Source organism: Martes martes, assembly GCF_963455335.1.
Source record: "Martes martes genome assembly, chromosome: 1".
Classification (NCBI taxonomy): Eukaryota; Metazoa; Chordata; class Mammalia; order Carnivora; family Mustelidae; genus Martes; species Martes martes.
The window spans coordinates 3,760,480-3,786,585 of NC_137888.1; the positions used below are offsets into that span (position 1 = coordinate 3,760,480).

Below are 26,106 nucleotides of genomic sequence, written 5' to 3' on the forward strand. Positions count from 1 at the left end.
TTGCCCTGGTGCCCGAAGGAGCGCGGGTTCCCATGGTGCGTGCTGGGGGCGCCAGCCCTGCCCCCGCCGCCCAGGCAGCCACGCCGGCCGAGCAGCAGGTGCCCAGCACGTGCGTGCTCCCGTGTGCTCACTGTCTCGCTTTGGGGGGGGGCGGGCGTTCCAGGAGTGCGGCGGGTGAAGCGGGAGGACCTGGACGCTGGCGGCGAGAACCTGGTCCGCTACAAGAAGGAACCCTCAGGATGCCCCGTGTGCGGCAAGGTAACGCTCTCCCTTCTGGAACCGAGCTGGGAGCCCCACCCGGCCTGCAGCTAAGGCCCCACGCCGCAGGAGAGGTTTCTTAGTGTGCAAACAGATGCAGGGTCATCGCGAGCGCCCGCGCCCATGCGTGTCTTACACCTGTCGCTGTCCTCGCGAGCTGCTGGGATGCGTCTCCTGCGAGTGAGCTAGGACGTGTCTTCTCCTCCGCGCCTGGTTTTCCCCCTGAGCCCCTCCTGGTGCTCGCCCTCTCCTCCTCACGCGTCCTTGTGGCAGAGGACCTGAGCGTGGGGCCCTGCAGACACGGGGGCGCCCGGGGCCTTCCCTTCATCCCAGCAGAGCCGCTCTAAGTGCCGACCAGCCCCATGGCCGTGGGCGCTCCTGGTGAGCGAGGCGGGACACCACCCTTAGGGGCAGGTGCCTCCGAGGTGGGCCATCCGGGACCATGTCCGGCAGGGCGGCCTTCTGTCGGCACCGTGCCGGGGACCCCGTGCCGGCACTGCCGTCCAGGGTGCGTTAGGTTGCACGTAAAATGGTGCTGTTCTTTGTGAGCGAGACGAGAGTGTGGTTGCTCGTCCCTCAGACTCGCACCCCAGGACTCAGGAGTTTGCAAAGCTCATCCAGTCCCTGGGGCTGGAGCTCCTGTCCCTCGCTTATGCAGAGCACCTGCTGCCAAGCGGTTCCTGGGGCGCCCACGTGGGCTCCAGGCTGCCACAAGGGGGCGGTGTGTGACCACCAGTGGGCGCGTGGGGTTGGAGTGGGGGGAGGGGAGCTGTTGCTGTCTCAGCCTTGCCCAGTTCCCCCCCTCCCGCCCCCAGCTCCCCCACCAGCGCCCGCTGCTGGGTCCCTGAAGCCAGGGTACAGCCCCGCTGCCCCCGGGTCTGGACACCAGAGAAGTGAGGGTTACCAGCCCATGGCCTGCTGTGACGCGGCCCAGCCCGCAGCCAGGGGGTGATGTGGCCACCTCTGTTGAACTTTTCAAGGGAGAAAATGGAAATCCGTGTTTCTTCGTGGAATTTCCCGACTTTTTTCTTTTCTTTTCTTTTCTTTTTTAAGGATTTTATTTATTTATTTGACAGAGAGAGATCACAAGTAGGCAGAGAGGCAGGCGGCGGGGTGGGGTGGGGGGAAGCAGGCTCCCTGCTGAGCAGAGAGCCTGATTCGGGGCTTGATCCCAGGACCCTGGGATCATGACCTGAGCCGAGGGCAGAAGCTTTAACCCACTGAGCCACCCAGATGCCCCCTGACTTTTTTCAAACCACAAAGCAAACCGGTCAGCAGGATAGAATGGCCTGGGAGCCCCATGTTGGTGTGTGCCCTGGAGTGTGGGTTTGGGGGCTGGTGAGGCTAGTGGGAGGGGGAGCTGGTGCCAGGGGTCTTCCCATGAGCCCAGCAGCCAGGCCCAGCCGTGCGGCGGGGGGCGGGGGGGGTGCGGAGCAGAACCATCTGCCTGCTCACCCTCCCTGCTGTCCACCGGGACAGAGCCCGTGTCCGTGTCCGTGTGTCCTGCTCACCCTCCCTGCTGTCCGCCGGGACAGCCCGTGTCCGTGTCCGTGTGTCCTGGTCAACCCGCCCTTAATCACGGACTCTCGGGGAGCACAGGCACCATGTCCCTTCGATGCCCGTGGGAGATCACGTGGGTGAAACCACCTAGCCCTTGGCTGGCGTTCAGACACATTTTATTCAATGACACGTTAGTTGCGTTTGCTTGGAGGGTCTAGACAGGAAGGGAGAGAGCTCGGGTATTTCTAATGCTGAATTCCTGACTGCTCCCAACGAGTCTGGCCTTGAGAAGACTGGCTGTTGGCGGTACCTGCTGCCTCTGCCCCTCCCCAGGAGGCCTTCCCTACTGTCCCCTCCTCCCACGCAGCGCCCCAGGGCCGTGGTCACAGGGTGGTTGGCCCCAAGTCCTCTGAAAATCTGGAAAAGAGATGTCCCGTGAAGACACTAGCCTCTTACGCCTTGTGAATCGTTTCCCTTCATTCATCTCTCATGTTCTCCTCCTGGAGCGCGTGGGGTCAGGCAGGCTGGAGGAGACCTGCTCTCTGGGTTACGTGCCCTTGGGACTAGCCATCCAGACGGATGCTCTCAGATGGGACTCTGTGCCAGAGGGCATGGGGCCCCAGCATCCCAGCCAGGCCCCCAGTATCCCAGCCTGGCCTCAGCAGCCCAGCCGACCCCAGCATCCCAGCCCAGCCCCAGTGGGGGAGTATGGGGGCGTGTGAGCCTCCTCACCCACCACACTAGACCAGAGACAGCAAGTTGGGGGAGTTGGCATGAATTGTGCCTGAAGCCCAGTGCCCATCCTGCGGGTGGCACTCTCCCTCGGTACGGACTCTCAGAAGATCCCGGCCGGTTCTGTGATTTACCAGCTTCTTGAAAGGCCCCGTCCTAGTGAAATATCTAAGTGAGTGAATAAAACGGAGCCAGATCGCACTGCCAGTGGAGATAAGAGGACAGTTGGTTCCCGGGACAGCACAGGCTCGTACTGAGACCATCACTGGCTCGCGTTCGTGCGTGACTCCAGCCCCAAGGTGGGTCGCGGGCAGGCGTCCGGTGTGTCCCTGCCCGGTTCCGGTCTGTGAGGTCCCGCTCCTCTGCCCGCAGGTGTTTTCCTGCAGAAGCAACATGAATAAGCACCTGCTGACCCACGGCGACAAGAAGTACACGTGTGAGATCTGCGGCCGCAAGTTCTTCCGCGTGGACGTGCTCAGGGACCACATCCACGTCCACTTCAAGGTGCTGCCCAGCGCCGCCCTGGCCCGGGGAGCTCACGTGGCAGCATGGCAGGCCCTCGCGGTCAGCGTCCCAAAACACCTGTCCGCTCGGCCTCTCTTCCGACGGGCGCTCGTGACCCCCTGCCGCATCTCCGGCCCCAGCGGCGGGGCTCACGTGACAGTTCCTCCGTTCTGGGTGCTCCCTGGTGAGGACAGCGAGGAGGGTCATGGTTAAGGGCAGAAGGGCCAATCCAGGGAGCAAAGGAGGACATTCTAGGTGGCGCTGAGGGCAGGTGGAGACGGTGAGCGCGGGCCCCGGAGTCGCGCGCCCGCCCACAGCGCAGCGACCGGTCCTGGCGGCTCCAGCCCCGGCTGCGGGCTGGGGTTTCGCTGGGCCGGCGGACATCCGAGGCCGGGGAGGAGGCGAGGCAGGAGTAGGGGAGGCCCCCCCAGTGCGGGGCTGAGCCACGTGGACGAAGCTGAGGCCAGAGGAAGGGCCCAGGAGCATGTGGGGGCCTCGGCCGGGACTCGGGGGACTTAGAGCTCCGTTTGCCCCCGCCTGAGCCCTGGGAATGGGGGCCCGGAGACCTGCCAGGGAAGGATGGTTTCCCGAGGATTCGATGAGACGCAGCGGAGGCGCAGGGCCCGGCCAGTCTGAGCGCCCGCAGGGGCGTGGTGCCCGGCAGGCGCCCGTCCTGGGGCAGCCTTCCTCCCGCAGGTGCTGCTGCGTCTCCGCTAACGGGAGCTGGAGTAAGAAACGCAGCAGCAGGCCCTTGTGAAAACCTCCCCTCTGCTCCGAGAGGGAGGGGACAGACAGAACAGCGAACTTCCCAAAGGAAGCCTGTCCACCCTTCTCGGAATCCCGGGTCCTGTTTAAAAGGGAGACCTGGCCCGCTCTGGTGCGCCCCCTGGCGGCCGTGGCTGGGAAATGGGCCCCGGCAGGGAGGTCCGCGGGGTCCCGGCAGGAGTAGACAAGATCCAAGACGGGGACCCAAGCCCCCCCATCCCCCTCCCGCCGCAGGCAAGGCCTCTTCCGTCCCGCCGTCTCCCCGCTGTAGGGCCCCTCAGCTGCTCGCGGGAGCTTCTCTAACCTGTGACGGGACGACTGAAGTGTTTCTCATGGTCTTTTTCAGAGAAGTAATAATTTTTAGCGCAGTTCTTGCCAGGTCATATGGGAACAGGCCTTAGAGAGGACCGATCCCTTCCCAGGGGGCGAGGGGTGGGACCGATCCCATCACAGCCGGGGACACTAGCATCCCCAAACCAGGCAGCCCCAGGCCAGGCTCCAACCCAGGGATTCGGTGCAGAGGCTTGGTGGGCGCTGCCAGGCCGGGAAGGATTGTCTGGACGCAGGCAGGAGCCTGGCGGGCTTCCTGCCGGGATGTGGGGTGCACGCAGGGGCTCAGGGAGCCTCAAGGGAGGCGGCAAGCAGGACCCCCGTGTGGGATTTCCGTGCGGCCGAGTGACGCTGCTGCCTTCTGCGTGCGGGGCAGTCCCGCTACTGCTGGGGGCACGGCTAACCCCTCAGCGCCTCTGCCGCCCTGTGCTCCAGGACATCGCGCTGATGGACGACCACCAGAGGGAGGAGTTTATCGGCAAGATCGGCATCTCCTCGGAAGAGAACGACGACAACTCAGACACGAGCGCGGACTCGGAGCCTCACAAGTACAGTTGCAAGCGGTGCCAGGTAACCCTGCCCCCTGCCCCCCCCACAGCCCCGACCCCTCAGCCCCTCCGCGCCCCGGCTGTCGTCCTGCAGAGAGGCCTGGGTGGGAGTCGGCCCGGGCCACGGGCCTCCTGGGCGGGGCAGGGGTGGTGGCTCTCTTCTTGCGACCACGGTCTCAGACTGGGGGCTGACCACGCTGCGGAGGGGCTGGCCTGGGTGGGGGACTGGTAGCCGGAGGCCGAGCTGCACGTTTGCAGCCACTGGCCGGGTGAGCACAGGGCCCTGTGTGAGGCTTTGGCGGTCGCAGACCAGGTAGCTCTGTGCTCGTCGCAGCACCTGCTGTGGACCCATCAGGGCGGCGGGTGGCCAGCTGGGTGGGGAGCTGAGAGGCCCAGGGCTGTGGCGGTCCGGAGGGCAGGTCAGCTGGCGCCCATCTCCGGCACCCCTGCCCACTCCACACTTGGAGGAATCCCCCTCTGTCCGGCCGGGGCGCCTCGGTGCGCGGCGGGGCCTCGGGAGCTGGGGGCCGGGAGGCCGCCGGCGGGGGTGATCTGGGGGTGACGGGTGTGCCCGTCGGCAGCTGACCTTCGGCCGGGGGAAGGAGTACCTGAAGCACATCATGGAGGTCCACAAGGAGAAGGGCTACGGCTGCAGCATCTGCAACCGCCGCTTCGCCCTCAAGGCCACGTACCACGCACACATGGTCATCCACCGCGAGAACCTGCCGGACCCCAACGTGCAGAAGTGAGGAGGCCGCCCGGGCCTGGGGGCTGCAGGGGCTGGCCTCATGCCATGGTGGGGGGGCGCGTTCCCTGCGGGGAGGCAGGTGCTCTGACGCCGAGTCCGTCTCCCCGGGGAGCCCCGCGGCCGGGCCTGGAGGGAAGTGGGCCCTCCTTGTCCGTCCTGTTCATCGTGGGTCCTGTCTCCCTTGCCCTGCTGGCCTCACAGCATAACAGGGTGCTTCCCGCCTGCCCGCAGAGTCACCAGAAACCCCCTCTCCCCACCGAGGTCGGGCTCCTGGGGTGCAGCCCCGCGTCTGCTGTAGCCCACACTCAGTGCTGGGTTCAAGAGCTGCGAGCCAGCCGCCCCGGGCAGAGGCTGGAGTAGCGGGCTCGGGCTGCCGGGCACAGGGCCCCCGATTCTCCCCAGCAGTGAGGTGCACTGTCTCAGTTCTGGGGGCCCGAGATCGAGGGGTCGGCAGGGCTGACTCCTTCTAGAGGGAGCAGCGGTTCTGGGCCTCCCCCCTTGGCGGGCAGACGCCGCCTTCCCTTGATCGCACGTGGTCTTCCATCTGTGTGCGTCTGGGGCCTGAGGACACCCGTCCTCCTACCCCGCCCACCCCCATGACCTTGTGTCTCACCGGCAACCTCTGTAAAGACCGTTTCCAAATGCGGTTGGGGTTTGAAGTGCTGAGTATCAGAGCAGCGGCTTGTGCATTTTGAGGGGCACAGTTCAGCCCTGTTGGAGGTGAAAGTCCTCGTGTGTCTTGCCCCGGTAGCGGCTTTGTTGCCTGCCCTTAGCCGAGGCAGGGCGTGGGCGTGGGGTGCCGCGGCCGCCGGCCCACTGAGGCTCGGGTCCGCCTCCAGGTACATCCACCCGTGTGAGATCTGCGGGCGCATCTTCAACAGCATCGGGAATCTGGAGCGGCACAAGCTCATCCACACGGGTAGGGCCCCGCCGCGGGGGCCGGGCGGGCCGGGGTGTCCTCGTGCTCCCTGCTCCCGCAGCCCCACACCCCTCCTCCATGCCCTTCTCTGGCTTCTCCCGTCCTGGGGCCCTTGTCACCGCTTCTGACCCCGGCTTGGACCCCTGCCCCGTGGCCCCGGGTCCTGGGGACCTTCCCGGCGCCCCGGCGCCCGTGGTAGGCCTCTGTGCAGGCCGAGGGAGCGCCGGAGGCCGCGCGCTGTGCTCCTGCCACCCGCTCCTCCTCGGCTGTCCTCGTGCTGTGAGCGCGGACACGGGCCTGCGGGCTCACGGTCGGGTGCGCTCGTCGCTCAGGTGTCAAGAGCCACGCCTGCGAGCAGTGCGGGAAGTCCTTCGCGCGGAAGGACATGCTGAAGGAGCACATGCGCGTGCACGACAACATCCGGGAGTACCTGTGTGCCGAGTGCGGGAAAGGTACGGGCGCGGGGTGCGCGCGGGAGAGGTACGGGGACGCGCGGATTGGGTGGGCGCGGGGCTGGGTGGGCATGGGGCACGCACAGGAGAGGTACGGTGTGGGGGCCCGGGGCCCGGCGGGCACGGGGCTGGATGGGCTCGGGGCGCGCGTGGGAGAGGTACAGGGACGCACAATTGGGTGGGTGCAGGGTGGGTGCGGGAGAGGTACGGGGACATGGGATCAGGTGGGCGGGGGGCTGGGTGGGCACGGGGCATGCACAGGAGAGATGGGGGGCACGGGCCCCGCAGGCGCAGGGCACGTGCGGGAGAGGTACGGGGGCACACGGATTGAGTGGGCACAGGGCAGGCGCAAGAAAGGTACGGGGGACAGGAAAGGTATGGGGGCACCGGGTGCGGGGGAAACGAGCGTTGGCTGTCACCTGCGGGCGCAGGGGCACATCGGAGCCAGGGAGCGCCTGCCAGGACAGTATTTAAGTGAGAGGTTAGAGGAAAAATAAGCTCACCACAAGGAGAGAACATGAGGGGTTTTAAAGTGGGAAGCAGCCCGGCCAAGGTCGTCGGAAGCACCGAGAACCGCCGTGGGTTCACGCAGAATCCCCAGCTCTCCCTGCCTGCTAACCCCCAGCGGCTACATGTTAAACAGCGATTTATTGTGACCAGTGAGGGCTGTGACCTTCATTTCAATCAGATGAAATTAGTTGAATAATAATAAACTTAACAAAGTATCTCACATCCCTAAGTAAAATGGGGAGAAAAGGTCATCCTGCTACATGGTAAATGTTTAACCCATTTGTTTAAACAAAACAAAACCGTGTAGAAGGAGAGTGCGGAGCTTCTCAGGCTGTCACCAGTGGCCACAAGCGCCATCTGTGGCGGGGGCAGCAGGACCGTCCCCACAGGGACACAAGGACACAGGGCACATGTTGGCTTTGCTGTTGTTCTTTTAAAAATTGTGCATTTTTATAAAGCCTTTTTCCCCCTTTTATTTGGTTTTTTAAATTAAACAAAAAAGACCGAAGAGGACATCCGTGTCTTATCGTGCCTCTCCCTGGGTAAGCTGTTAGCAGGTGTAAAATTAGACGATGCGTAGAAGCTCAGGAGAGTGACCTGCAGGGAAAGCAAAACGTGATCCTCCCCCATACCCCCCGCCCTGCCCTTGACCGCCATCTGCCTCTCCAGAGGTGACGGTTTCTTGTCCGTCCCCCAGGGTCACTTTGTGCAAAGGAAACGCACAGATTCCTCCCCTGGAAAAGCAGTGCAGGCCCCTAGCCCGAAACAAAGTGGCGTGCAAGGTGACGTCGTCGCTCCCGCCTCAGACCCATTACGCTCCAGAGAACCATTGTCACCATTCTGCAGGCGCATTCTAGAAGTCTCAGTGCTTCTCTTAGTGATGTCCTGGCTCTCCCAGCCCCTTTCCCCACTTGCGGGAAGGGACAGTGGTGAGCACCACAGAGACGGGGAGGGTCAGAGGTAGGCCTGGTAGGGATGCTCCCCCCCAGGGGACAGACGCCACACCTGGGTTCCCCCAGGGGGCCTGGCAGAACAGGGGCAGCTGCCCAGGGTGGGCACTGAGGTCAGAGCCACATCTTACAATGTTATATACTTGGTCATATCAGAAGTGTGCTCAAAGTTTAGTTCCGTGATTCTGTCCACGAATTCTGAGGACTTTTTATAAATGCTGGTGTTCGTACTGGGGCTCACGTGTTATCTCACACAAAGTAAATTATCGCTGTGGTCATTTTGCTTTCAGATTAGTTATTACCACGTACAAGCAAATGCTTGGGTTTATCTGGGGTTTTTTTTGTACTTTGCTTTTTTATTTACTTAGAAATTCATTTCAGAGCGATTTCATGTCAGAATGGGTGAAATGGCCTTAATGTGGCTCTCAGAACCCGGATAGCGGCTCTGTCCTGAAGATTCCTGTCACCAGACCTTTGCTTCTGTATTAAGGGCTTTTTTGTCTTCTTTCATTATGAACAGTGCTGCAGGAAATACTCCTGATTACTGTTTGTTACTTTACTTCTTTTTCCCCAGAATCCTAGGCCTGCCTGGGATTTATTCAGGGGAGAGGCTGTTAGGAGTGACGGGAGTTTCAGCCCCAGCAGCAGGGAGGAGTCAGGATACCCAGGAAAATACCGGGTTCCAAATTGCTCGGCGTGCCGTGAAGTATTTGGGTCAGGCCCTGGGGAGGCAGCTGGGGGGCCTGTGTGCAGAAAGCCACCGGGGATTTAAAGATGTAAAGAGGGCCGCCCCCCCCATCCCGTTCCAGATTTGGGAATTCTACCCATTTAAAACCCCAGCAGCTGGCCCAGAGTAAGTTGTAAATGGGATGCAGAGTGAATCCAGGCCCCACAGAAGGAGGCTTTAGATTTCCACTGCGTGGCGGTCATGCTTATTTTAAAGCTCTTCGCAGATCTTTTTTAAAATGAAAAGAGAAGTGTGGTTTGTCACTGACGTGGGCTGCGACGGGGGGGTCAGAATGGGGAGTCTTTCCTTCTATGCATTTTCTTTTTATGACCGTGTGTTATTTTTTTTTTTTTTTTTTTTTTTTTTTTTTTTTAAGATTTTATTTATTTGACAGACAGAGATCACAAGTAGACAGGCAGGCAGAGAGAGAGAGAGTGGGGAGGAAGCAGGCTCCCCTCTGAGCAGAGAGCCCGATGCGGGGCTTGATCCCAGGACCCTGGGATCATGACCTGAGCCGAAGGCAGAGGCTTTAACCCACTGAGCCACCCAGGTGCCCCCCGTGTGTTATTTTGTAACAGAATCCGTTCGTTTTAGATGCATGTGGGAGAGATGCAGGTGTGGGGCGAGACAGCAGGGACTGGTTCTCTTCTGTTCATCTCTGCCATGGTCCCATCAAGGCCAGAGCCAAGATGCCCCTGTGCCTGGCACAGCCTGGGGGCAGCCGGTGCAGGGGAAGGGAAGGAGGCAGGCGGACTCGTGGACCTTGGGTGGGAGTGTACATTGCTACAGTTGGGGGGAGCTGTTGGGCCCTGTTAGCTGCAGTTAGAAATGGATCTTGCTTATTTGGGGTACAAAGATCTATTTGCAGCTTAAACGTAATGTAGCACTGTTTGTGACAGAGAGTAGCTCGAAATGTGGGTGCTATTTCCGTTGGCCTCAGGGCCCTTGCACTGGCTGTTCCCTCCACCAGAAATGCTGTTCCCCCAAGTAGCTTTCAGCCCCTCCCACACTCCTTCCGGACCACTGTTTAGATGCGTCTTCTGAGGGGACCCCCGTCTATCCCCCAGAATGCGCTAGCTTCTGGGCCACGTCCACTCCTTCCCTTCCTGTCCCTACTCTACCCTGCTTCTCTTCATCCCTTTCCACGTGGCGCTTGGCCTCTGTTTGGCCTGTCCCTGTGCAGCTGGGGCCGGGCTTGGCGCACAGCCCAGCCTCCGGCCCCCGGAGCAGAGCTGGTCCCGTGGCAGGCGCTGGCGTGGCAGGTGTCTGAGAACGGACAGACACCGGCCGGGAGTGGGCCTGAGTGCTGGGAGCGGCGTGGTGGTGGGTGTGCACCAGCCGGGCCATGGGTCGAGGCGAAGGGCAACGGCGGCACAGATGGGGCCGCACCGTGGCGGGCGGGGGGGGGGGGGCCACGCTGAGTAACCGAACGCGCTCAGCAGGGTCCCCAGGTGCCCGTGGGACCCGGTGGCGCTGCTGAGCACCATCCTCGGGCCTGACCTCTCATTGCCGGTACCTTTTTCACGGAGTCTGTGGGACTTTTTTCATCCAAAAGTTACAAATAATTTTTTAAGGGGAAAGCGCTGTTCTGAAGTCAGCACTGGGCCCACCCGTGTCTTCCCGTCCTGTAGCCTCCGAAGCCTTTCTGGTGGACGGTCACTCAGACTCCTGGCTGCCGGCTGGCCCAGGCGGGGCGCGGTTCTCGGGGCTTCCGGCAGCCTAGCCGGGCCCGGTCCGGCGGGCTGGGGTCCGCTGGGGGCCAGGGTGGCTGAGGCCCAGCCCCATCTCCCTGGCGTAGGGAGTCCCCCGGGAACCTGGTGGGGACTCTGCTCAGGCACTGCGGATCTGCCGCCGCTGTCACCGAGGACGGTCCTGGAGGTGGGCTGCGTCTGCCCCGCTCTGGTGCCCCTTCTGGTCGTCTCTGTGGTTCCGAGTCTGCTGCCCACTGCCCACTGCCCCTGCCCGGTTCAGTTTGCGGCCGGCGGGACTGGATGCCGCCGGCTTTGGACATGGGAGCCACCGCCCACCTGCTCTGCGGCCCCCTTAGCGTTCCTCATGAGGCCCTGCCCACCTAGTGGGTGTCCTGGACTGGGACCCCCGCCGCGGACTCCCACCCATAGGGGACCACCCCACCCTGCTGCTGATTTCCACCCCATACTGGGACCCCCCCACCCCACCTCTGACTCCTGCCCCATACTGGGCCCCCCGCCGCTGACTCACACCGTATACCAGGGTCATCCCTTCTCCACTGGCCCAAGTTGGTGAGGCTGTAATTTATCGCCCGCCCTTTAGCGAAGGGGCGTTGAGCTAGAGGCGGCGTGAAGGTCGGAGCCCGCACCTTTTGGCATCGGCGGTCCGGAGCACTGACTTCTCATCTCAGTGTTCGCGCCGTCTGGATCCACAGCAGCTCGGGCAGGCTGACCCCCCTCCCCCGCCCTCAGATAACTGGGCTGTGTCACACCGGTCACATTCACCCCCTGTTGCTGTGAGCACTGACCCTTAGGTCTGCGCAGGCCCCTGAGAAAGTGAGCTTCTCCACACAGACGGTAAATCCCTAAGGGCCTCTGAGGGCGTCAGTGCTCGTCTTGCCCTTGGTGGAGGGGTTCCTCTAGGAGATTGACCCCCATGCTCTGACCCCCACTTGTCTTGTTCTATTCCCTCCGAGACCTGTGCCTGCCCGAGGGTCCAGGTCAGGCAGGGTCCTGTGGGGGCTTCAGGCAGTGTGTGGAGTGGGGTGTGGATACTGTGGGGCGTGGTCTAGGTGTGGGGTGGGGGTGTGGGCACTGGGGGTGGTGTCCTGGCCCGGGGTTGGGGGACAGGCACTGTTGCAGGTCCGCATCACGGGCCGTTTAGGGGTATGGGGTGCGAGCACTGTGACGGGTCCTGGATGCGCGTGCCATGGGGGAGCGCGTGGGGGCACCGGGGTATGTGGTGGGTGCGGGCATGGGAGGCCGCGTGGGAGGCACAGGTGCTGTGGGGGGCACTTGGGGCACGGCAGGGTGTGGGCACTGTGGGGGGTATATTGGGGGACACGGGTGCCGCAGGGGAGAACATATGGGGGCGTGGCACGGGACGGGGATGCGGGCTCCGTGGAAGGGGGCGTGGGCGCGGTGGGGGCGCGGGGGGGGGCACGGGTGCCGCAGGGGCGTGTAGGGGCGCGGCGGGCGGGCGGGCCGGCTCAGCGCACACGTCCGCGGCAGGCATGAAGACCAAGCACGCGCTGCGCCACCACATGAAGCTGCACAAGGGCATCAAGGAGTACGAGTGCAAGGAGTGCCACCGCAAGTTCGCGCAGAAGGTCAACATGCTGAAGCACTACAAGCGGCACACGGGTGAGTCCGCGGCGGGCGCCGGGCTGGGCGGGGAGCCGGGAACGGCGGGAAGGGAGCTGCCCCCGGCTTCTGCTCCTTGTAGCTGGGCTCTCGGGCGCTGCCTCTGCCGGCGACCGTCCCCTCCCAGCGGGCATCCCATCCGCAAGGTGCCGCCCACGTGCCCCCACGGTCACCATCCAGGTGTTCGCTGAGCTCTCCCAGGGCTGCCCTGCTCACGCCTTGCACGCAGCCGTGTGCCCGAGCGGGCGCCCACCAACTGACCGCACGGGCCTGGCTGTCCGCCACTGCTCTGTCTGGGGCAGGAGACACTGGAACGTCCCAAGTGTCTGTGCGTCCCCGAGAAGGAACAGCTTGCACCTGTTAAAAGTTGTCGTATGTGTTAATTTACTTAGAGGCTTGTGATGCGGCAGGGAAAAGACAGCCTGTGTATCAACTGCGAGTTCCTTCTCAGGAGAGACAGGCGTGTGGATGAGCACGTGTGAGAGAGAGAAGCAGGGCACACGGGAGCTGCGGGACGGGAGCCCTGCTGACCGGCTGTGTCTGTGTGAAACTTCTTCGCCGTGGTTCCCTGTGTCCCCCGCAAACTGGGTTTCGAGTGTTGCCCTATCTGGTCCAGCTTCCCTGCACGCCCACCTCCCCCATGGCCCCCCTGAGAGACGGATGAGCTCTTGGGTCTGGGGCAAAACGTACGGAGCCCCGGAAAGCTTCAGAAATGCGGTGCCGAGTGAGGCTGACCACATGGTTCTGCTGGTGCGGAGCGGACGGAGGGCCCGGGGCCCAGTGGCCTCGCCAGCCCCGCTGAGGGAGGTGCTCGCTGAGCCGCCCAACTGTCCGGTTGAGTGTGGGAGCCACCATTTGTGCTCTGGGGCCCCGTCGCCATCCCCTGGCCGCACCACAGCCTCTGCGCACACCGAGACCCTTGGCCAAGGGGTCTGGTTAAAACCCGGTGGGAGCCTCTGAGGTCAGCGCGCCTCTCCTGCAGGGATTAAAGATTTCATGTGTGAGCTGTGCGGGAAGACCTTCAGCGAGAGGAACACGATGGAGACCCACAAGCTCATCCACACAGGTAAGCAGGGCGGCGGGCCTGGTGCTCGGCCCCTCGCCGCGGTCCCTGGTGCACCCCTCCCGCCCCCACGTGTGCAGAGTGGGGATAGCTGTCCACCTGCTCTGCAGGGCAGGCCTTTTTCAGAGCATTTGGTCTGTCCTGTCTTCGTGGGTGGCCCCTTGCCCCTTAAAGGTCAGCCCGCCGGGACTCTCCGATGTCCACTCCCGAATTTTCCGATGCCGGAGCAGCATCCCATGCCACGCTCCGTGACAAAGGCCGCCGTCGTGCTCGTCTCGGCCTGGGCCACCTGTCCCCCTGCCTGTCCTGTGGGCCGCAGGACAACCCCGCTGGTGACCCGGGCCTGTGTCTTCCTCCCCGCGTGCCTGGGCAGTGGGCAAGCAGTGGACATGCTCCGTGTGCGACAAGAAGTACGTCACCGAGTACATGCTGCAGAAGCACGTGCAGCTCACGCACGACAAGGTGGAGGCGCAGAGCTGCCAGCTGTGTGGGACCAAGGTGTCCACCAGGGCCTCCATGAGCAGACACATACGGCGCAAACACCCGGAGGTGAGCCGGGGGTGGGCAGCCGTGCTCCCTCCCCACCCCCGCCCTGTCCCTCGCAGACCACACCACACTGGCTCGAGGATCCCCCTTGCAGACCCAGGATTCCTGGGGCGGGTCCCGGCCCCTACGTTCCCTCTGCCTCTGGGAGGCGCCAAGCGAGTGAATGAGTGAGAACCTCAGACATATTTTTCGCTGAGGTCATGGGTTACGTTCTCACTAGAATTACAGCAGGACAGAAGCACGACCCCGGTGCCCTCCCTCCGTCCTTCCCGTCAGGGTGGCTGACCCGGGGCACAGAACGGGGCCTCCCTGTGGCAAGGGGCCGAGGCCGGTCCCAGCACCGGTGGGAACAGTCACACAGAGGAGCCGACTCTGCCCACCCGGGCACAGGTTCCAGAGAAAGATCTGGGGCATCAAATAATTCACGTGCTTTAAAGAGAAGCAAACAAAAACACAGGTAGAAAAAAGCGCGGGTCAGCAGCTGTCAGATGACGCTGGGGGAAGAAGTCGCGAATGAGAGCATCCGTCGATCTGACGGGCAGGGCAGCCCCCACTCGGGATGCGGTAGGTCCGGCCCGGGAGCAGGAGGCAGCCCGGGAGCAGGTGACTGGCGTTCCTGTCGGCAGCCGCTCTGAGCCGCTGGTAGGAAGGGGGATGCTGTTCTAGGAGGAGACTCGAACCGAGCGTGCACACACGTGGAGAGGATACGTATGAGGTTAAAACTCAGAGAAAAGTCTTCAACCTCGCCGAATCCCAGAAACGGGAATGTTCGCCGAAGATGCCATCCTTCGTCTGTTGGCTCAGCAGGGGAACTTGAGATTGGAAGTGACCGTGCTGGGCTGGGGCTGGCTCGAGGCAGGCACCCTGGTCACGGACGTCCTCCTGGGGGCAGCGTGGCCGGATTGGATCCCTCCTCCCAGTAGGAGCCATGCGGCTCAAGTCGTGACAGTGTAGCCGTGTGCTTGGAATCCAGTACACAGTCGCGAGTGGCCGTGGTTACACGTCCTACAAGCTGCATGTGCACGTGTGTGCGTGTGCGATGCTCACCTCTGTGAAGCAAGTGATCACAGGAGGGACAGAAGACGGCGTTGTACAGGGTCCTGGTGTTGAAATTGCCTGCCACAAGCAGCCAGCCGGGGTTTCGGCCTCTCCGAGTGTCCACTTGGCGGACCGCCGTCAGCCAACTGTGGCACCGGGTCTCCGGGCCCAGGGCAGGTGCCGCAGGCCCTCCACATGGGGACTCTGCAGTTCGTGCGAGTTCTCTGTTGCTGTGTGAGTTTCTGTTGTTACCCGTGTTCACAAGGAGCCCGGGAGTCGGTCTCTGCAGACCGGGTGCAGAGAGAGGCCGCAGCCGGCGCGGAGGGGCCCAGCGAGCCCTTTTCTCCAGCGAGTCCTTTCACCAGGATCGGAGATCACTCCCTAGCGGACTGATCACTCTGCAAGGTCCCCTTTTCATGCCTGCTTCTCCAGTGGGGGCGGCATTTGCCACAACCCGCCTGAGCACGCCCACACCGGGCAGGGCTGGCGTGCAGGGAGGGGAAGGCTGTCCGATGAGGGGCAGAGGACGCTTGCCCGTGCCTTTGCTCAGCTCCTGTGTCCCAAGGCTCTGGGGCCATTCCTTTGGATCCTTTCACCCTCATTTCATTTCGTGTTGTTCAAATGCACACACATGAAGATGTTACTGGTGGGGAGCCCGGGGGAGCCCGCTGTCTGGGATGGATCTTGCCCTCCTGGACTTGACGGTCTGGCGTGGAAGGTGGGGGAGAACAGGAGGTAGATGAGCTGAGCTGGGTCGGGAACGGGGGGGTGCCTGTGAGACATGCAGGTATCGCATCCCGGGCTTATCACCTGTGCTCACCTGTAGGTCCTGGCCGTGAGGATCGACGACCTGGACCACCTCCCGGAGACCACCACCATCGATGCCTCCTCCATTGGCATCGTCCAGGTAGGCACTGAGCAGGCCCGTGGGCTGGGGCGGGGAGGCTCGGACAGGAGCTGTGCACAGCTGGAAGCAGTGTTCCCTCTTCTTCAGGGGCCTCGCGCTTTACTCTGAAGGCCTTCAACTGATTGGATGAGGCCCACCCTCGATAAGGAGGGTGATCTGGTTTGCTCAGAGTCCACTGATATAATGTTAATCTCATCTAAAAAAATACTTTCTCAGCATCTTTGCTGGACAGGCAAACACGTGGGCTCCCCACCGTATCCCACCGCAGCCATGCTGACATGTGAAATTAACTATCCCAGTTAGAGTCCATAAAAACTCAGCATAATTAGATTATTGTAACTAAAATAACTTCACGAAGTGAACTTAGTTTTTAAAGATATTTTAAGCCACTGTGTTCATTGAAGTGGTGTTTTATTATAACGGGAATATGCCATGGTCTCGGTTGCTTTAAAATCACGGGCCACACCTCTGTTTGTAACAGCCCTTTGAACAGAGTACTCAGGTGCTGGGTCACAGTGAGTGAGCCTGAGAAGCCTCTCCCTGCCTCTCTGCAAGCGCCCCAGAGGCCCACGGCCCGCGTCCTGCCCCGATGAGGGCGATCCCATGATGGCCTTGCCCTCGCGGGCTTCCACTGGGTCTCTCTGCCGCTGGTGGGATTTCAGCATGTGGGATGGCGTCGGAGGCCCAGGAGGCATGGTCGGTGACCAGGATGGCCTCTCGGGCACCCAAGCTAGTCGTGGCATCAGCCTGGTTCTGAAAATTGGTCACTCTGCAGCAGTGCACCCTGGACGGACCAAGAAGCGTGCAGTGTGCCTGTCTGGGGTCACCCTATGGCTGGCACGATAGCCGTCCCCAGAGGAGACCGTGTAATGTTCTCACGGTCAAACCCATTCTGATCCAAGGTCATTTCTGTCGGGAATTTGCTTCAGCCTGGGGATAAGAGCACGGGCATGAGTGGATTTTCAGCCTCAGGTAGAGCTCAGCAGAGCTGAAACGGGCGTTAAAAACTTGTCTTTACAGACGTTCACATCCCAGCACAAAATGTGGCTTTTAAAAATAGGACATGTATGTAATTTCCTTCACTTTTTAAGAGAAAGTGAACCCAACAGGAACACGCCCCATCTCTGGGAGCACGCATGAGCAGCCACGCCATGGTCATCTGTTCCCTGGGGCCACCTGGGGGGATGTCCGGGGACTGCACTGGGACCTCTGAGGCCACCGTGGGGACACAGTCCTGTGACCCGGACGTTGCCAAAACTTGTGTTCACGCAGCCTGAACTGAGTCTGGAGCAGGAGGAGTTGGCCGAGGGGAAGCACGGGAAAGCCTCCAGGAGGGCCCACAAGAGGAAGCAGAAGCTGGAGGCCGAGGCGGCGGGAGCCCCGGGGCCAGAAGAGGCCACCTTCAGCGAGTATGCGGAGAAGGAGCCCGTGCTGTCGGGCGTGGGGGACGAAACGGACTCCGCGGTGCAGAGTATCCAGCAGGTCGGTCCCTTCCTGCGGGGGCGGGGCGTCCCCGGGAGCAGCTGCGGGCCGCGGGGACCCTGCCTGTGCCCTGCAAACGTGCTGATGCTGGCCCGGGTCCTGCGGTGGTGGGTGCTGTACGGGGCGCTGCTCCCATCAGCCAGCACCAGCGACGCTCATCCCAGCTCAGACCTAGAGGTCACAGCTGTCACCAGGACTAGCAGCTTGACCGTGGTGCGTGTGTAGGGTAGGCACCTCCCACCGCTTGGGAATCGGGAGCTTTCTGGGAGGTTGTAAGTGGCCCCTGTGTGTCTCCTTACCGTGAGAGGGGGGCCCGCCGCGTCTGCCCCCGTGAGGTCACACCCGAGGTCCCGGGAGGGTCGGCGGAGGCAGAGATGCCGGCCGTCTGCTGCTTTTAACGGAAGCCTCCGATACGCCCACTTTGGTTCTGAGGCTCGCAGACCTCTCCCCGACGTGTGTCTCATGCCTGGTTTGGGGCATTGACGGTCGCGGCGTGTACTTGGCCGCTCATTCCTCTCTGTGGAGCAGATGCTGCTTCTCTGCGCCTTCTCACTCCGGGAGCTACAGATTTGTGTGTTGCTCTTTTCAGCTTGATCGTTGGGGTTTTTGTTCGCCGGCAGCAAAGCGCGTGAGAGGAGCGAACACAGGGCGCACCTTCCTTCTCGTCATTACTTGCCTCTGTTCTTTTCCTGGCCCATGAGATCGTTTGATTTTGGCTCTAGCCGGTGCTCTGTGGTTCCGTCTGTATCTCACTGCTCTGTCACACTGGCTTTATTTTTCTGGGACAAAACTAACTTGGTTTAATCCTTCACCAAAGGACGTTTTCCTCTTTTCCTCAGGCCAGGCGGGGGCCGGGCGTGGGGCTCCTGCAGCGGAAGGCTTTGCCGTTGGCCATTCTGCAGACTGTTAACCGGCCTGCATTGTGTGTGACCCTTGCAGGTGGTCGTGACCCTGGGGGATCCGAATGTGACCACCCCGTCGAGCTCAGTGGGCCTGACCAACATCACCGTGACCCCCATCACCACCGCCGCCGGGACTCAGTTCACCAGCCTCCAGCCCGTGGCCGTCGGGCACCTGACCACCCCGGAGCGCCAGCTGCAGCTGGACAACTCGATCCTGACCGTGACCTTTGACACCGTCAGTGGCTCCGCCATGCTGCACAACCGGCAGAACGACATCCAGATCCACCCCCAGCCCGAGGCCACGAACCCGCAGTCGGTGGCGCACTTCATCAATCTGACCACGCTGGTCAACTCCATCACGCCCCTGGGCAGCCAGCTCGGTGACCAGCACCCGCTCACGTGGCGGGCGGTGCCGCAGACGGACGTGCTGCCGCCCCCCCAGCCACAGGCGCCCCCGCCACAGGCGCCGCCGCCACAGGTGCCGGCGGAGCCCCAGCCACAGATGTACAGCTACTGAGCTGCGCGGCCGAAAGCGCAGACGGAGACCCACACACGGGTGTCCTTTCTCATTTTTGAGATTCATTTGCTGGATACCAAACCGAGGGAAAAAAAAAAGTTATTATCACAACGTCTGTAAGGTTGACTTAGCTTTGCAGCATTCTCTCCAGACCCCCCCTGTCCCGGCATCGCGGTCTGGGGGCGCACCTTGAGTGCCCCCGGCAGGTGGCCACGCGCACCCAGTAGAACTTGGTTTGGGGGCACACGGGGTCAAGGGAAGGGGGGCAGGTGGAAGCAGAGAGGCGAGCGATGTGTCAGGAGGGACACAGTGGCCCACCTTCCTCCTTCAGGGCGGGGTTCCCACCTGGGGACTCGGGGGCGAGGAAGCTCCCACTTCTCGCTTCTGGGTGTTTTTGGCGAATGAGCAGTTAGACGTTAAAGTGACGTTTATTTTCTTTGAAATTTGAGTTGAGTTGAATTTGTGACCCAACTCTGGGCTAACGTCGCCCTGTGGCTGCTACTGACGCTCTGCGCGCAGTCGGCCCGGGCTGGGGGTCCCAGACGTCGCTGACTCGGGCCCTAGAGGCCTCTTTGTAACATAACGTGGATCAAGTTTTCATATCTTTTTCTTTTTTTTTTTTTTTACTGTATTTCGAGCCCATGTTATGTATTCAGGACTGTCCTGGCCACGCTGTTCTCTATCTTCAACACGCTCAAGTCGTTTGCACTGTAGGAGCGTCGGTCTGCGTGCAGCTCTGCGTGGCTGCCCGAGTGCGAGGGACACGCCGCCGTGGGTGACACGTCCGCTGCACGCATCCCTCCCGGGGGCTCCTGCACGGCTGCCCGGGGACCCTCGGCCAAATATATTTATTACGGTGAGGCTCAGCCGATCCCAGCGAAGGACAGGGAAGAAGCCGTGTTTTCTTTCTGCTTGAACTGAATTCCAAAGGCTGATGTGTTTCAAGACCAATGTTCTAGAAAAACGTCGAGAGAGCGTGACTCTCCCAGCGGCGAAGTACACGTGTCTCCGAAATCCAGCGGGGCCGCCTTCTCCTGCCAGGCGGCGACTAAAGCAGAAGAGGTTCGCTCACAAGCAGAAGCGTGAACGGCCTTTGGGAACGAACGTGCCGAGTTACAGCCGCGCCGCGTCCCCGGGACACGTGCTTCCACGCGCGGGCACGCCCGTCAGTGGCGCGGGGCCAGGCCCACGCCCTCTCGCGGCTCAGCCAGGGACACAGCGGCGCGTCGTTCACCCTCCTGGTCCCCGTAGCGCCGTCCGAACCACATCCTAACGTGCCCTTATTTTGGCCTTGCTCCCTCGTTACCGCACGTCCTGTCTTCTTGGGACACCCACGGGGAAGGACGAGCAAGGCGTCCGTAGTGGATACGCCGGAGGAGTCGTGTGCCGTCGGCGAGGCCGAGGACGATTCGTTCTGCAAAATCCGTTTCCCAGCACTTCGCCTGGTTCCCAGGAGCGGGAGTCTGAGGACAGGGCTAGGATGTGTTTCGTGCAATGCTCGCGTCCAGAACCGCGGGGAGGCCTGCGCCCGCCGCACGTAAGCGTGTCCCCGGACGCGGCTCCGTCACACTCCCGTCGCCTGCCTGGCGGTTGAGTTCACAGTGGGAGGTTATTTGACTTTTTAATTTATGATAATTATTTTTATGTTATTTATGTATATAATTAACTGCTTTCTACACAATAGTTTCATCAAATGAACTTGGGCTGGGAGTGATATATTTTCTAAAATGCCGTCTTTGTTCTCCAAATATAAAGGGGCTGGGTACCCACGGGATCAAGAACACCGAGGTTCCTAACATATTTAAAAAGAAAAAAAAAAATCACTGACAATTTTTTTTTTTTTTGCTCTTGAAGCATAGATGGGGTGAACGACTAAAAATTTGAACACGATTAACCCTCTGTTCGCCTTTATCTCTTACTCCTCTTCTCGGTGTAATAAAGGCCTTTTAAATCACAGTTTTATTTTTTTAAAGACATCGTTTGTGTGCCTGGAGTGAGGAGGCCTCCGATGTTTCTAAAGCACCTCAAGTCGGCCGCGCGGCCCGGCTGGTCTCTCGTTGTTCCTTCACACCCACGCCTGTGGAAAGACCCTCCGTGTAACCCTCAGTGAGGACTCTGAATAAAAATCTGATTCACTCCTGAGTTTCCTGTAGACGCACTTGGTCTTAATAGGGTCACTATCGGGCACAGAATGGGTCTGTGGGGTCTTAAACCCGATGCTGGGAATTTGCATACGAGAGACGGAGAGAAGAACCAAGTGCCGCCCAGCCAGAGTCCTTGACCGGAGATGCTTCTGTGCCAAGGTCACTGTGGACTGATGGGACGCGCTGAGATTGTTAGCTGATCCCCGGTGCACAGCTGTGTCCGTGGGAGCCACAGCGGGCCCCGTCGCAGCCCCCGGGCTCTGTGCGTCTGGGCTTACTCCAAGTTAAGGCACCACGGGAACTCACCTGTGGCCTGTGCATCTGTAAAGTCGTGCCGGTCCGTGCTGCCGTCACAGTGAGACTCTCCCAGAGCCCGTGCGCCCCGTGCCGAGGAGGGGGCTGGGCATCCAGAGCGGCGCTGGCGGGGGACATGTCGCGTGTGCCGGCCGCCACCTCACTGTGCCCAGTGTGAAATCCCAGGTGTGGGGGGCAGAGTCACGGACCTCACGCGTGCTTTCCGGCCACGGCATCCGCAGGCGTGGCACTCGTGGCTCCTCAGCTCAAGACGGTGTCCTCGGTGATGTCCCTTCACACTTTTGAAAGGCACTGAGACTGTTTCGAGAAGTTGCGTGTATTTCGTGTCCCGTCAGTTTGTAGAATGACAAATTAAAGTGCGGTGACCTGTGTTTTTCAATTGCTGGCCCTCTGCCCCGAGTGCCCGTTCCGCGTCGTCAACACACTTGGCGTCATCTGAGAACGGTTGTGGTTCCGGCTGCCAGCCCCATCGTGACTCCTGCCCAGCCCAGAACCCATGCAGTGTTTGGGGTATTTGAAATGTTCCCGGAGATCCCGAGGCATCAGAAGCTCTCCCAGGGGGCTGAAAAGGGGCAACGAAGCAGGTGCATGTGGGCATTTCTTGCAAAGCTTAGATCAGGGGAGAATGGAACGGAAATGAGAAGCAGCCAGAGAGGGGAAAACCGAGAAGCAGGGCATTTCTTTGGCCAGGGGGCCTGGAACGATGCCTTACGTTATCAAACGTTTAACGATGTGTTCTGATTTGTTAGGAACAGTCATTGTTAAGGTAGGATGCGCCCCAGGAGCCATCCACTCCTCTAGTGACCCGAGCCCTGAGAACTGTCTTGCATCCTTGTATTTTTGGTAGCTTCCGGGGGCGGCTCCCTGATCCGTCATCCAGCACCGGGGGGGCCCCGGCCGGTGCGTGCCAGGCCTCTGGGGCTCCCTGGGCACAGAGGCAACCTTCCAGAACACTTCAAGGGAAGAGGTGGCCACGTTGCCCAGGCACACTTGAGTTCTCTGTGAAGTACGGATCCCGAGGAGCCATTTCCTCCGCAACCATCACATGGTGGGACCGAAACTAACAGCAGCAACCTGGGAACTCTTCCTCCGCCCACGCACGGAAAAGTCCTGTAGAAAGGGGGGACCTGAGCGCACTGACATCCAAGGGTCCCGGTTCGGGAACAACGGGGCGCACGATCTCCTGGGCAGAATAATCCAGACGGGGCCCTCGGTGGCTCGGACGAAGAGCCGCCCCTCACCTGCACACCCTGCTCCCCGTGGTCCCCAGCACAGGGGGGGCCCCGAGCAGCCTGCTCTCTCCCCACCGGCAGGGTCACCTGCCCACATCTGCCCCAGGAGGAGCCCTGCAGGGTGAGGTGCCCCTTGGGGGGTGTAGACCCGCCCTGTGTCCCGCCAGAGAGCCCAGCCCAGCGCGCTTCGCTGGGTGTGCGTGCCGCACGCCGACCGTGGCACACACGGGAGCTCAGCCCCAGCATGCGGCTGCGCCACCCCCTGAGGGACCCTCTGGAGCCCGGCCCGAGCTCTGCAGCTTCTTCCCCTCCTGAGTGCCCCGAAGACCCAGAAGGGGAGGGGACTCTGTCTCGAGTAGCAAGTCTGTGGGTGCTTCCCCCCCAGCCCTGTGCTGTGGGGAGCGGGGAGGGGTGCCGGCGGCGTCCTTGGCGTCAAGCTCCACACGTTTAATCCGTGGGATTCATGAACCCTGGCCCCAAAGCTGGCCCCTCACCCTGCGCCCATGCGAGCCAACAGCCCTGTCACCCGTCTCCTCACCCCGGGCCAACCCAGACGTGTCCCCGTGTCCCACATTGACGTCTGAGTGCTTAGGGACCCATCAGGCTTCACCATATCCGTGACTGTCCCCACCCCAGCTTTCCAGCCGATGGCCCCAGCACCCACCCCCATCCCGGGAGTCTGCTCTCCAGGCCACCTCGATGGCCCTCGTGAGGGTACCCTTCCATGGTGCCATCCGTGCACCAACTCCGGTGCCCTGCAGTGGATTCCGAGGGCTCTCTGGACACAACCGGCTCCTTTCTGTGGCTCCTTTCTGTGGCTCGAGGCCCCTGGGCGCTGGCCCTGCCTCCCTCCAGCCGCTCCCCTCCGGGGGTCTGTGCACCTGGTCAATGCCTGCCTGTCCTTCAGATCTCGGCTCAAACGTCCCTTCCTTAGAGACCCTTCCCGAATCCTCCAGAAGCCAGTGTTTCCGGGCGAGCCCTGCTCTCTGCTGGCTCTCACCAGCCGGCCATGACATGGAGTCTTCACCAGGGAGCCTTTGTGTCCCCATCCGCACGTCCCCGCTCTTCGGTAAAGCTCCAGAAGGAAGGGACTGTGCTGCTTTCTTCATCGTGCTGTCGCTTTCCCGAGTCTGCCCAGGACAGTGAAGCCAGAGGCACAGCCAAGACAGCCAACGACTGTGGAGTGGACGGCTGTCCCCTGCTGACGTCGTCTCACACTCGGTCTGCACGCCTTCACACGACGCCCTGCGGCCGAAGTGCTGTTCCTCGTTCCCGTCCTATGCTCTGTATCCATCACATACGATGTCCTCCCCATAGAGTCTGTCTCTGAGTGTACTTACAAAATTGGTCAGACTGGGTTGTCTTATGGGGCAGTAATGAACAACCCTAAAATCTTGGCAGCTTAAAACAGCAAATATCCTTACTGCTAAAGACTCCTTCCTCAGTCACTCAGCAAACAGCCCCCGCCACCCCCCTCCCCTGCCCATGTGCTGCTGGTTGACCTTGCAAACAGAAAACAGAGCTCTGGGGTCTCACACATGCAATTCTCTGATCAGAGCACTCCTGCCTCTGGACACAGGGGACTAGGGACTGGGTTTACCCTCCTCTATGAAAACTAAAAAGCCAGGTGAACTTGAGGACACCAGAGAACTTGAGCCCTTGGCACCAGGAGTGAAGGACAGCGCCCTGGCCCCCCGAGAGATTATAGACCAGCAAGACAAGTCCTGTGACCGTCCAGCTTTTAGCGGGAGGAGTTTCTGGGCTGCAGCGAGAGGGAACCCAGGTGGAGGACAGCAGCCTCTGAACCGATGGGATGGACCTGGCAGTCCAGGAAGGCCAAGGGAGCTGAAGTTTCCCAGGCAGAGGACCCGAGATGAGAGAGCTGTGCAGAGAGAAAATTCCAGAGCTCAGAACATCCCCTTTGCACCTTGAACTGAGCACTGTTGGGGCACGCCTGTGAAGAAGGTAACTGAGCGAGAAGCTACATAACTTGGGGCCCTTGGGGCAGAGTTCGCAGACACATTTTGTGTAAACGTCATGGGAAAGCGACCCTAAGCTCTGTCCGGGTCCCACCTAACAAAGCTTAAAAACAAAACATGAAACCTTAAAAGTGAAACAGCTTAAAAACCAAATCAAACTATTTCCAAGATCCTTAACTGACTCCCAGACAAGGCTGAAGCATTTTTATTTGTTTGAGAGAAAGAGAGAGAGTGGGGAGCACGAGGAGGGGGAGAGCCAGAAGGAGAGGGAGAGGGACAAGCAGACTCCACATGGAGTGTGGAGCCCAACATGGGGCTCGATCCCAGGACCCCAAAACCATGACCTGAGCTGAAGTCAGATGCTTAATGGACTGAGCCACCCAGGCACCCCCTAAAGCATATTTTTTAGGAACATAAAAATATCCATCCCCCCAGCGATGTCACATTCATGGGGGGCAGCCGATCAAAAATCACCAGACCATGAGGAATCAGGAAAATACGAGCTCTGATGAGGAGCACGATTAACTATAAAACCCAGCTCAGAAATGATAGAATTACTAGACAGGGATATTAAAAGAGTGAATTTAACTGTTTCCCATGCGTTCAAAAAGCTAGAGGGAGACTTACTCTTGTTAGAGGCATGGAAGATGTGTTTTTAAAAACAGATCTGATCGAACTTCTGGAAGCTAAACTTCAGTGATGACATAAAAAGTATGCCAGTATGGTGTTAACGGAAGGTCAGACTCGGCAGAAGAAAGGATCAGTGAACTTACAGCAATAAAATCTGTCCAAAATGAAATACACAAAGAAGGTGCTTGGGGGAAAACTGAGCAAGCACCAGTGAGCTGTGGGATGATTTCAAGAGGTCCCTTAAGAGTCCTCAGAGTGGGGTTGGGAGAGACTGGAAAAACACCTGAAGAAATCATGACCCTAATTTTTCCAAACTGGAGGAAAACTGTAAACCCACAGATTCAAGAAGCTCAGTGAATCCCAACCACAAGATCATGAAGAAAACCACGTCAAGGCATTTGATAAGCAAATTGCTTAAGACCAATGATAAGGGAAAAAACCTAAGAGCGTCCAGAAGAAAAAGACCCGTGACATCCAGGGAACAAGGACCATGTTGACCGACCGCTCAGGAACGTAGTGCCAGCCAGAAGTGAGGCAAGCAGCGTCCTTGAAGTGTTGAAGGAACCGCTCAACATAAATTCTTTTTTTTTTTTTTAAGATTTATTTATTTATTTTAGAGCGAGAGCTGGATCACGAGCAGGCGGAGAGGCAGAGGAGGGGGAGAAGCAGACTCCCCGCTGAGCACGGAGCCCAACATGGGGCTTGATCTCATGACCCTGAGATCAGAACCTGAGCCCAAACCCAAGAGTGGGCTGCTTAAACGTCAGAGCCACCCAGGTGCTCCCCTTCAACATAAATTTTATACCCAGCAAAAATATCTTCCAAAAATAAAAAATTAAAAAAAAAAGAAAGACTTTTTCAAACGCAGAAAAGATGGAAGAGTGATGCGCAGCCGACCAGCACCGCAGCAACCCTAAAGGAAGCCCTTCAGGCCATGGGAAGACTCCAGGGCACAAGAGAGCTTCGTTAGGATAAGTGATCACAGAATGGAAATGCAAAAAATAAAAATATTTATGGGACACAATTATGTAAGTCTAACGCCCGAAGCTGCAATACGTTTTTGAAGACCCTGGGGG

At 60.3% G+C, this 26,106-nt stretch overlaps 1 protein-coding gene across 1 annotated transcript in view; it reads left to right on the forward strand.

Annotated features, from left to right (window-relative positions):
- Positions 1 to 20,686, forward strand: part of PRDM15 (PR/SET domain 15) — a 61,470-nt gene extending 40,784 nt beyond the window's left edge. The window contains exons 13-24 of the mRNA XM_080818769.1: positions 164 to 258; positions 2,863 to 2,994; positions 4,525 to 4,659; positions 5,219 to 5,382; positions 6,225 to 6,304; positions 6,637 to 6,756; positions 12,144 to 12,275; positions 13,258 to 13,341; positions 13,712 to 13,887; positions 15,749 to 15,829; positions 17,102 to 17,311; positions 18,251 to 20,686. Coding sequence (XP_080674895.1) covers positions 164 to 258; positions 2,863 to 2,994; positions 4,525 to 4,659; positions 5,219 to 5,382; positions 6,225 to 6,304; positions 6,637 to 6,756; positions 12,144 to 12,275; positions 13,258 to 13,341; positions 13,712 to 13,887; positions 15,749 to 15,829; positions 17,102 to 17,311; positions 18,251 to 18,730 — 1,889 coding nt within the window. The 3' untranslated portion in view covers positions 18,731 to 20,686. The remainder of the gene's footprint in view (positions 1 to 163; positions 259 to 2,862; positions 2,995 to 4,524; positions 4,660 to 5,218; positions 5,383 to 6,224; positions 6,305 to 6,636; positions 6,757 to 12,143; positions 12,276 to 13,257; positions 13,342 to 13,711; positions 13,888 to 15,748; positions 15,830 to 17,101; positions 17,312 to 18,250) is intronic.
- Positions 20,687 to 26,106: the final 5,420 nt, after the last annotated feature.